Raw genomic sequence first — 12243 nt, 5'->3', positions numbered from 1 at the left:
TTTTTGTATAATCTCAATAGCACCACAGGAAAAATCCCACAGCAGCTTAGGAACACTATTTGTTCTCTTTTAATTCTGATTTACACCAAGTCCTATACGATTGTGCTGGTTCTGGTTTTCCACTCAAGGTAAAAATAAAATGACTTTTAGGCCATTTGAATTATTCTTACCTTTCAGTAGATTAAACCGGACACTACTACGGCCCAAGATGTTCTTTTTGTTTCCAAGTGAGTAGTACAGTTTTCCCCCTCTCCCCCTGCTTCCCTCCTTTCTCTCTTATGTACATAACCCTTTAAAGCACTGAACGTGTTATTTGAGTTTGGCCATCACCGCTGCTCAGAGCTGTGTTTGTACATTGATAAAGCATGTTACATCTAGGGGTCATCAGGCTAGGTCAACTGATCACCCCCAAAACAGTCAAGAAAGCCTGCCATAATGTGTTTAAGGTGGCAATTAGTCCCTGCTTGAGCAGGAAGAGAAACCCAGGCCTTCTGACTAGAGAGCTAAGGTCCCTTCCCCTAACTGGAATGATTTCCTGCTTTATTTATGCAAAGAACATATGCCTCCGTGGGAGAAGTGGCAAAAAGAGGTACTCTTTCAAATCACCCCAAATCATCTCAACTGAGAGAAAGAAGAGGTTGGCAGATCTCTGCATAGTAATAGCAAACAACAAGTTAATACCTATATACTTTAATCTTCAGCATTCACAATTGGACAAAGTATTACTGGTCACTTAAATAATACGTGTCAATTAATCTAAGGAAGAAACGAGTAAAGGAGAACACTCAAAGCAGCACCTTGAGCATGTAAAACTGTCTGCGAGTGACATTTAACACTCCAAGCGCAGAATCAGAGCAGGTCTTTGAGGAGTAGTTACTTAAAATTCTTACCAACAGGGCAAAGCACTACGGGGAAAGGCACATAAATACACTCAACCTGCCAGATCGTTCGGCTAGATGCACAGCAATTCTAATAGGTTTGCCTAACCTGACTTTCCACGTATTTACAGTAGTTTTGAACACTCGTGTGTTGTCTGGTGATGGGGATGCAGAATAGGAAGAAAGGGGGACTACCGTTTACTTTAAAAATAGGATCAAGTGGGAAAATCTACCTCCTGACTAGTCGATTTTAAAATGGCATAACCAGAACTTTGTGACAGAGAAAACATTTTTTTTTCCTTAAAAATGTATATGTGTCAAAAATGGCTGAAAATCTTGTCCATGCTAGAGGAAAGTTGAGTGTGGAAAATTTGCATTTTTAAAATCTATGCTGTAAGGAAAATAAAAAGCCAGAGCATTTTGGCATTAGCAAAAGGCTGAACAAAGTTCTCAGGCAATAAATTTATGGGGAAACATGACAGGCTCCTCATTAAAGCTATGTGTACGTTGGCTGAATTTTATACAAGATTCTTGAATCTTGTGGAAAATTGGGCACGGCTTGACATCTGAACAATGTCGCTGGTTTGTTTGATTTCTAAAGCATTGGAAAATGTTGTACTTTGGAAATCAAGTAGAGAGGAATAAACATACTAAAACGGAACTGGGCTGAATCTGAAAGTTATTTTTCCATATGCCTCTATCAGATATTTATTACCTTTATTTCTTTTACAACACAGCCCCCGTGCTAGAAATACTGTAGTACTTTTTTGTTGTTTTTTTTTTTTTGATGGCGAGAGAAAAGAGTGCCGTTAAGGCAAATCTTACCCAGCAGCGGTAACCACCTAAGGATAGGCAATTTTCAGTTGGCTTTTCAGAGGCTGGTTGCCATGACAAAGAGCACAATTTATTCCTCAGTCCCTTATCACAGCTACAGATCACAGACCATAAAAATTAACAAGGCGCTTTTCCTTTTCCTGATGATTTCAGAGTTCCTCATCCTTACCTGAGGTCTTTTGTTCCCCCAATTAAATGGAATGAATGTCAGTCATCTAGCAATTCAATTAATGCTGATTCAAAATTCTGGCCCAAACCAGAATCTATAATCACAACCTCCTAATCACAGCTCTGTCATGAGAATGAAAAGTAAGCAGGAAATTGCATTAATTACTCAATTAGACTAATACTGTATTTTAAGCAACGGCTTAAGGGGCTGTCAGCTCTGACAAAGGACCGTGGAGTCGTCCTCACCTGTGTGCATGCAGTGGCCCACCCGAGGCTGATCTTTTCAAGGGGCCATAATTTTTACCCACCTAAGATGGATGGACTTGAGCTGGGTAATGGAAATTCATAACTGATACACCAACAACAGACGAGGGGCAGCTCTGGGGGGCTTCAGCGGCTCTCAGCATGGCCCTGGACGATGGACGGGCTTTTCCTGTGAGAGGCCCCAGGCCTTGTGGGAAGGCAAGCTGAGCCCACATCATCACCTGTGCTGCCTCCAGGAAAACATCTAGTGAGGGGGAACATTCAGGAAGTGTGAGAGCTGCTCCACTGAATCGTGAAATTGAGCGAGGCTCGCAGGTATCACCTCTGTAAACTCACGACAGAGCTTGCAGCGTATGCCGGGAAAGGCGCCTCAGCAGATGGGCCCGCACCTGAGGGGGTGCTGGGGAGGCTGAAAGCTAAGAATCATCTGCATCCCCAAGGGCCAGCTTTTCAGGACACAAAGCCTACCTGGAGAACCTTCGGGAAACCAAGAAGAGTGAGTGAGAAACAACTGGTTGGGAAGAACACACCAGATGAGACTGAAGTATTTACAAAACAATGCTAGATATAGACCCGAAAAAACTGGACCTTATTAAAAAAAAAAAAAATTAAATCCTAAAAAAATTAGACTTTTTTTTCTGACTCAGTTTTAGAAACTTAAATATTTTGTAAACAATAGGGAGGACACTAGAGCCTGTCATGCCTCTGTTTTTTTCTAAAAATCCTTCCCGAGTTGGATGGGGACAGGAACTAGAGACAGGAAGAGAAAAGAGGGCCTATCACACATGTCACATGTCGTGGTCTTTCCTCTGCAGCAGTTTCTGAAATGACCACCTGGGAAACTGCTCAGGGGTTTCAAAAGGAGAGAAAACATTTATTTGACTAAGACAGACAAAGTCTTTACTTCCAGGGTTTGCCTTGCAGGGGGCCACTGCTGAGCGAGCGGGGGTTCGGGTGGCCGGCAGGGCCCCCGGCAGGCAGGCTTGGACCGCCACGGGCGCTTGGAACCTTGGAGTCTCTTCCGGAGGCATTCGCTTGGGTCAGCCGGCCTGAAGGAAGCAAGAAAGTGGGGAGCAGAACTGCAAAAATGATTCCGGGGACAATCTGCCAAGTACACTTTTAAGCTAATGAAGACTTATGCTACAACACTTTTAAGCTAATGAAGTCCTATTCAGCATTTACTTAAGGCTAAAACCTACTCTTTATCCTTGAGATCAACCTGAAGGTGGGGAAGGGGTCAGGGATGAAAGGAAACGCAGAAAGCCTTTCTTTCTTCCTCCCTCTCCATTATCCCTAACCAACCAGGCCTGTCCTTCATTCTTTCCTGGTAGAGAATGGGGCAGGAGCCATTAGAGCACAGAGAAGGGGAAGGAAGCCGTGTGCAAAGGAAAGGTCAGCAGTGGTTTAAATGTACATAGAAGCAACAGAAGGAAATGAAAACTTTCCAAGAAGGAATGTGCATGCCTTAGCTTAGCCTCTCAACTCTGCCTGAGATGCACACTTTGACTGATAAATTCTGTTACCTTCTATGTCTGTGTGCAAAGCCTAATTCTTGTCACAATCCGGGATCACCTCCACTGGGCCCCTCTCCCTGCACCAGCCCCCCACAAATATTTTAAGACCGAACATATTAATAAGAAGTCAAGCTTTCAGATGATGAGGCGATGCTCAAAGCTGCAAAAGTCAAGCTCTACAGAAAACATTGTCTCTAAAGGTCAAAATATCTTACTGGGATCGTCTGTAGGACCCTGATCCTCTTCCAGGTAATATTCTATCTTTTTTAGGTCTTCCGGGGTAAACCTCCATTTATTCTCAGCCGGTGGGGGAGGTACTTTGGGGCTTGATCGTCTCCGGGCAGAGCCGAGAGGAAGGGCTTGCTGGCAAGATGCTGGCAGGGAACCCGTAATCAGGCCTTCTGGGAATTTCTGAGCTAAGACTTTTAGACCTAGGTGTTAGAAAGATCATCAGAAAAAGCAGCATTAACATGGTGAAGCCAAGGCAAAACCTGAAAAGGAGCCTGCATGTCTCCTCGTCTTTGGTCTCTGAGTCGAGGCCAACACGAGGACATGAAACCTTTCTTAACTGCTTCACCATTAAGTAAATTACACCAGAAAAATGTCAGTTATATAGGATTCTGAGAATTCCACCAGAAATCCTTGTGCTCAAGTCCTCAGCATTAAGGCTTTCTTAAAGAGCCCTGAGGCAGTGTCAGTATTTCAGGAATTTAAACCATGTGCTGATAAAGCTAACGGAAGCCTCACAGAACTCCTGCCTCCTTTCAGCCAGCAGCTTCTCTCTCCTCAGAACACAGGCACCCCTCGTTTTATTGCGCTTCATTTTTACTGCGCTCCACAGATGCTGTTTTCACAAACTGAAGGCAAGACCCTCCACCAGCAAAAAGATGACAGCTCGCTTGGCCGTGACGCTTGCTTTACTGCGGTGGTCTGGAGCCGACCCCGCAGAGTCTCCGAGGTCTGCCTGTACTAAATTCTGACTTCTCAGAGGAAAAAGGTGATGAGGTGGGGTTGAAGGGCTGTGAGTCCAAATATCTGCCTTTTATGTCCTAAGCAGAATAGAGTCCCGCTCACCTCCAGAAAGCATGAAGAGGTTTTCAAATCCCCGCTCACACATGGTGGTGGCCGCTTGGCTGGCCAGCCTCTCATCATCATCATACAGAATGATGATCTTGCCGTGGGCATTTTTCTAAGAGGCAGATGAGTTAAGGTTCGACCGTGCTCGGTAAATGCTCCTAGACTATAAGAAACCCCCAAGGAACAAAGAGCCGTCAAAGTTCACCTTTCTGAATTCAGGGGAATATCAAACGAGCGCGCTCCTCACTCATCACACTCATCTCTCTGCTACGGAAACCACATGAGCTGGTGAGCTTTTTTATAAACTAATACTGTTGTGGTCCAAGGCAGCACCAGTCACACACACACTACTCTCTCTCGCTCTGTTATCATTACAGCCCTGGAAGTATTACAAGCTTCATTTTACAGGCAAAGAAATAGAAAAACTTTTACGTTCAATGTGTTCTTATTTATAAAAACAATTTAGCATTATTTATAATAGTAAAAAAAAAAAAATGGGAACCACCTAAAAGTACAATAGAGAGGAAAAGTTTAGTAAATTACAGTAAATCTGAAGATGAGCTATTATATCCATCAAAAATGGAGTTTATAAAGAACTTGTCTTAGTGTGGGAAAATACACTGTAATATGAAGTGGGGGAAAAACAAGATACTAAATTACATACACGCTGTAATTTCTACTTTGTTAAAAAATACACAGAAAACAGTCTAGAATCATATATACAAAAAATGTAGTAAGTTGCTCGAATGGATGATTATTGAAGATTTTCAGTTTTCTTTCTTACATAGTTCAGTAAATTGTTTTATACTTGTATAATTTTTTTTTTGAGCAAAAAAATTAAAATTTTAAGAAGGAAAAAGTTAAAATAGAAGGAATAAAATTTACTTAAGTTTTACCTGGGGAAGTTTTCTGGGGGAAAATGTCCTAGGACTCACTCACTCTGAAGAAACCACAACCTTTATCCCCGATGTCTGGGGCGCAGTGCGGCGTGGCTTGGAAGCTTCTACTTTAATAGGATACGCAGCAGGAGCTAAGAATCCAAATTCTAAAATATGCTAAGAAAACCAATCATTCCCAAAATCTTGCTCAGAGTTTTCTTACTAGAAGCATGATTAACAAAAAATTTGATTCTTAAAACCCTCATTATCACCCAACTCCATAAAATGCAACAAAGGATACATATTCAAGAATATCATTTGAATAAGGGTTCATTGTTCTAGACAGAGTTGCAATTGGGTAACTGTAAGCTGCAGAGAGAAGAAAAACTCAGGAAGTTTGTAGCTATCTTAGTACAACTCGGCCCCAATTCCCAGCTGGTTTAAAGTCTAACTAAGAGTTGAAAGAAATAAATTTTCATAATCAGCGAGCCATAAACCTAAATATTTTTGTGAAAGAAAAGAAACAGGACACTATAAACAAAATATGAAGCTTCACTTGATGTTTCTCACATTTAGCACTGGGCGCCACAGCCATCCGAGAATGTCACCGGCCTCTCACAGAGCGTTATGGTAAAGCCAATTCACAGGTTCCCATAACGGAGCTAGCTTACATATGGGTTCCTTATCTGCTGACCATGGGATATGGTTCGATCCTGCTGAGAATCCCGTTGTGGGGAGTGAGATTCTGTAAAGCCTTCCCTGTCTTACCTCCAACAACGTGGCACTGTTGGTAAGAATCTCTGTCTCGCACATCGAGCAGCAGGAAGGGGCAGTCGGGGTAAGGTTTGTCTTTGGTGTTGGGCTCTGCTTTCTTCGCTAGCCCTTTGTCTAGATCCAGTTCCCCAACACCACTGATGACGCTGCAAGTAAAAAAGTAGGTCAGCAGAAACTAGTCAGGGGTTGATGGCTTAAAGGTCAAATGCGTTTCTTCAGAATAGCGAGTGTGCTCAGTGGCTTTTCAAAAGACACTTCAAAGAAAAAGGAAAATGGAGAGTGTGTCTCAGTTCTACCTTGGATTGCAAAATCCTATGGATTCCTACTCTATTTCACTGGACCCCAAGGAGGGGGATCCATGGGTCCATAGTTACCTTCAGAGAATGCATGTTAGGTCATTAGCGTGGCCGAGGGGTTAGAAACTGTAGCGTGCATGCTGCCTCCAGCAACGAGGGCAGCGTTCAGGGAAAGAAAGAGGCGAACCGTTGATCTGACGGAATTTTGAGGGATGTAAGAAAGCAGAGCCGAAGGGGAAAGAATAAGGTTGATAGGAAAGAAAAAATGAAGGTGTTTCCATGTGTATTATACGTAATATAAAGCAACAACGACGTTTCAACATATCTGAGACAGCGACCTAGCCAATATGGATTTTGAATCTCAATGTTTTCAGTAGTTATCTATACTTAATTCAATTTTATAGGTTACAGCGTTGAGGCTGAAGAGGCTTTCAGATTTGGTGGAATCCGTATAAGGAGACAGAGGAAAAGCTAGGATTAAAATGAGGGAATTGACCACTGACAGTTTTGTTTTTAAGGTCAGAAAATCAGGGAAATTTGTTGCCATATTAATATTATAGGCAAAATGTGGTGAAAATATGAATCAAAAGAATAAAGAAGAGTGTTATGAACAAAATGGCAAATAGTGAAATATCTGTTAGAATAAGATAATTACTTTCCTAGGCAAATATGAAGACATACAGGCAGACATGTACGCCAAGCCGGAGACTGGCATTAGCATAGTTCCTCTCCCGGCACAGCAGTCAAATTCTGCATTTAAATCCGATAAACACTATAACAGTGTGCCACATAGTGCATATTTTGTTGAACCAAAGGAGAAGAAAATCTATTTCATATGAAACTGCACCCTCAATAAGGAGTCTTGCTGGTCTAACTTGTTTTGAATGCAATTTCAGAGTCCTTGCACAAAAGTAGTTATAAAAATAATAACGGTGGTAGAAATGAGAGCAATTTTTCCTCTAGTCGAAATGTCTTACCAGTAGAAGGGACGGATATGTGCTGCAAATCAGCTCCGTCTTATAATCGACAGTTAATAATTGTGAGAAAGTGTCACATCACGGCCTATGGAATAAGAACCACCAGCCACATACAGCCTGAGAATCGACACCAAGGGCCGCTCTCACTTTCCTTGCATCTACCTATTTAAATATCAGAGCGCTGTGTGCGGCACTCTATCTTTCTTCTGATTCTAGTCAGAGTGATTACAATAAGCTGCAGCAGACAGAAAAGGTGGAGAAAATCATACTCTCTGAGTCAAAGAATAGTAGTTGTAAAGCCAAGCCCTAATAGCAAACGTGCATATAGGAAGGCTGAGAAGAATGGAAGTGAAGAGTGAAAATTAATGCTCTCCTATTAATAGATTCTTACATTAACTGACAAAGAATGCTGGGAAAAGATGCAGGAGGTGGAATTTATATAAAGAGAATGTCGAAGGGCTGGGATGAAAATGTGAGACTTCACTACCGCCAATTAAGTCACAGAAATCAGTCTTGACTAATATGAAGGTAAATGCAGTGAAAACATGAATGCGATTAGATTACCTCTGGAGAGTGGAGCGATTGGAGTCCCCTGCTCCCACGCTATTTATGAACTGGACAGGGCTCGGTGACTGCTCACCCGGGCTCCCCTTCCCGTTGGTCCTGGCTGTGATTTCAGCATCGGGGTCTGAAGTCGCAGAATCATTGTCTAAAATTTGAAAATGAAGAAATAAGTAAATTTAACCACAGAACTTGTATTTCTTAGGCAGTGTCACTGAAATTAGGTCAAGAAAAGGAAATCATATCACCAAAATTAAACTGTTCTATAAATTCTAATGTATAGCTTCTCAGAATGTCATCTGTGGACCCCAGGAGTCCCTGAGGCCCTTTCAGGGAATCTGTAAGGTGAAAACTTTTCATAATAATATGCAGATGTTGTCTTTTTTACTGTGTTGATATTTTCACCAATGGTGCAAGTGAAATGGTGGACGACACTGTCAGCGCCTTAGCAAGAATCAAGGTAGTGGCACCAAATTTTATTAGTAATCATTCCATTTTTCACCAACATGCAAACACAGTCAATAAATATGGCAGTCTCACTAAAAAATGACCCTGATGAAGCAGCAGTAATTAATAATTTTATTAGATCTCATCCTTAAGTACACACCTTTTTAATATTCTGTGCGATGAAACGGGGAAATGCACACAACGAATCTGCTACATACCAAAGTACCATGGTCGTCTCAAGGAAAAGCATCAGTGTTGTTAGTGCTGTTTTTGCCATGAACACTACTTTTATTTGGAGGAAAACTGACAGAAAAGCTATGGTTACTTAGATTTGTGCATCTGGCAGACATTTTCTCAAAAAATGATCTAAGTGAACTTGTCATTTCAAGGACAACTACTGATGGTACTTATTGTGATGATTACATTTTAAACAAAAATCAGAATTTTGGAAACGATGTGCCACCAGGAACTTGCCTGTTTCCCTATACTTAATGACTTTTCTGGGAAGGTAAGTGGTAGGATGAATAAAAGTGACTTTTTGATATTGTGTAATGCAATTTGTCAACATTTAGAAGATCTTCATAACTCAGTGAACCAATATATCTTTCACAAAACCAAAGTGTGATGTTATAAAATCATGCATGGGTAAACAATTCATTAAAGCTCACGAAAAGCTCATTGACATGGTCTCAGAGTCCACATTACAACTCTTAGGAAACTACCACATGTCAAGTTTTTGTGTCATATCGAATAAAAATATCCACAAGTACTGAAATGGCTATTAAAATACTCTTCCCTTCTGCACCTACGGGGTCTTCTATTAAATCAAGACATTAACGAGGTTTACAAAAAAGTAAAACAATGCTATTCTCAGTAGTATTTTTGTTTAAGAAATATAGCTATTTTGCATAAAAATTTGTTTGTAATGGGTCTAGTATTGTTATTTTTAAGTGAAATAGTAGGTAAATATTTTTTAAGTTCTCAGTTAAAAATCTTATTACCCTAAATATTAATAGTTATAATTCACATAAACCAAAACTTTGAAGTCATCAATAATTTTTATAGTGGAGAGAGACATACCAAAAAGTATGAGAATTTGCTGTTCTAATCTGTATAATTAGAGAAGAAATAAAAATAAAAATAACCTGCATAATTAGAGAAGAAATAAAAAAATAATAATTTGCATGTGATATAACTGGGAACTTCAAGAGAATCCTATAACAATAGGAAAATAGAATTGTGAATAGAAAAAAAAAATACGAAGGCACAAAATACTTTCCTATATACCAATTAGAAAATAACATGAAGACCATTTCATTTACAGTAACAAATGCAGATATAAAATATATTCTCCTAGAAAATAAGAAATTCTCCTATTAAGAAATGTAGGGGAGAGGGGAAGAGGGAGGTAGGTGGGGTAAAAGGGGTCAAATATGTGGTGACAGAAAGAAATCTAACTATGGGAGGGGAACACACAATGCAATATATGTATGCCTCACTGTTAAATTGTACACCTGAAACTTACTGAATTTCGTTAACCAAAATGTCACCAAAAAAAAGGAAATTGAAAATAAATTTAAAAAAAGTAAATTAAAAAAAAGTAAAAACTACCTAAAGAAAAAAAATAAAACAACTTAAAAAAAATGTAAAGGTCCTATAAAAATGTATAAGTCCTTTATAGGTCTTATAAAAATTATAGTTAGGGACATTACAGATCTGAATAAAGAGAGTGACATACCTTGCATATTCCTGACTGGGTGACTAAAAGTGAAATTATGTTAATCCTTTCCAGATGTATTTAATTTTTAGCCTTTATACAAATCCCAATGGGATTTGTTTAAAGCTTAAAAGAATTTTAAATGTAAGAGCAAAAACATTTTATGTGTGTATAAAATTGGCAAAACTGACTCATCAAAATGTAACATACATTGAAAAGGTAAACGATCAAAACAATGCCGAGCTACAACCAGAACAATAGGATGTAATAGAGAACAGAAACAAATCCTAGAATATACATAACTAGCTAATATATGTTAAAGGTGGCACCGCAACTCAAAAGGGAGAACTATTGAGCGAATAAATGGTGTTGGAATAATTTGCCAATTATCTAGAAAAAGAGAAAAATCAAATTTAGATAACCCACTCGCATCATATTTCAAAACACATAACAGATGGATTAATGTAAACAAAACAAAACAAAAACCGAGCAAGCTAATAGAAGAAAACATAGGTAAATAATTTATCTTATTTTGGATTTTATGAGTCTAAAGCAATGGAACAAAATACAACATGAAAGGCTAATAGATTTAATCATGTAAAAATGTAAAACTCAATATATGCCAAAAAAATCCCAATACACAGAAAATTAAAAGGTGAATAACAAATTAGGAAAAATATCTGTGACATATATGGATGAGAATAGGGCAATATACTTAATTATAAAGTTTTTAAAAATTAACTAGCTCTTTAATTGAAAAAGGATCACGTGTACAAGGTAAAAATGCAAACCAGATAAATTAATATGGGAAGGAAGTTGTCTTCCCACTCCAGACCCGCAGGCCCTCGGGCCTCCTCCCCCCACGGGAGCCAGCTTCGCATGTTTATGTCTCCTTCCAGAAATGAGACTACATACTTTTGCATATATTTTATTTCCTCTTTTTACATATCCAGGAGAATGCCATTCATACTGCTGTATGCTTTTTTTGTTTTGTTGTTTGATTTTTACTTAATAATATAGCTTGGAAATTGTTCCAAATCAAGTAAAGATTTTTCTCATTTATTTCCAAAGCTGTATTGGTGTCCAAAGGTAAAAAGATATCATAATTATATAAAGCTTTCATAAAACAATAACTAATAGATGAACATTCCATTAGGAAAAAAAAGGAAAGGACCTGTAATATCCTCAAAAGAAGAAATGCATAGGACCAATAAATATGTACATACACAAAGCTCAATCTCACTATCAGAAATTCAAAATAAAACTAGTAGACACCATTTGTTCAACTATCAAATGGGTAGATATTTACAAAAATGATAATTAATCAACACTGGCTAGGATGGGGAGAAACTGGTCTTCTCAATCACTTGGTGGGAACGCAGACAGGTAGAACCATTCTGGAGATAATGTGAATCAGCACTGAGCATCTCAAAATGGTTCCACCCTTCATCCATCTGCAGTAATTTATCTTCAGGAAATAATCAGAACTACACAAACGTTTATGTATTTACATTGCAGCATTATTACATAAAAGTAAAAACTTAGAAAAACTGTAATGCCCAGCAACAAGAGAATAATTAATAAATTATGTTATAGCCAAAGGACAGACATTACGTGACCACACAATCTTTTACACTGAAGCTTTGGAAGTCTACTTAATGACATGAAAGTATGCACGATAAAATGTTAATTGAAAACAGCATAACACAAAACTATATACAAAGAGTATGAATTTGGATGGGAGTCAGATGGGGGTAAATAGACCAAAATGTTAACAGGGATTATGAGTTATTTTAATTTTCTTCTTTATATGTATATTTTGTAGCTTTCTAATTTCCTAAAAATATATTTCAGCAGG

At 39.0% G+C, this 12243-nt stretch overlaps 1 protein-coding gene across 9 annotated transcripts in view; it reads right to left on the bottom strand.

The window, feature by feature from the left end:
* Positions 1 to 674: 674 nt before the first annotated feature.
* Positions 675 to 12243, bottom strand: part of CEP41 (centrosomal protein 41) — a 42513-nt gene continuing 30944 nt past the window's right edge. For all 9 annotated transcript variants that reach the window (XM_015588390.2, XM_025045921.1, XM_025045922.1 and 6 more), the window contains 6 exons: positions 8225 to 8369; positions 6382 to 6533; positions 5915 to 5982; positions 4733 to 4847; positions 3874 to 4089; positions 675 to 3193 (listed from right to left, as the gene is read on the bottom strand). In XM_015588390.2, coding sequence (XP_015443876.1) covers positions 3045 to 3193; positions 3874 to 4089; positions 4733 to 4847; positions 5915 to 5982; positions 6382 to 6533; positions 8225 to 8369 — 845 coding nt within the window. In that variant the 3' untranslated portion in view covers positions 675 to 3044. The remainder of the gene's footprint in view (positions 3194 to 3873; positions 4090 to 4732; positions 4848 to 5914; positions 5983 to 6381; positions 6534 to 8224; positions 8370 to 12243) is intronic.

This window comes from Pteropus alecto, unplaced genomic scaffold, assembly GCF_000325575.1.
Source record: "Pteropus alecto unplaced genomic scaffold, ASM32557v1 scaffold22, whole genome shotgun sequence".
NCBI lineage: Eukaryota > Metazoa > Chordata > Mammalia > Chiroptera > Pteropodidae > Pteropus > Pteropus alecto.
The sequence above is the reverse complement of the archived record's forward strand: the minus strand, read 5'-3'. Positions and strand labels throughout refer to the sequence as shown.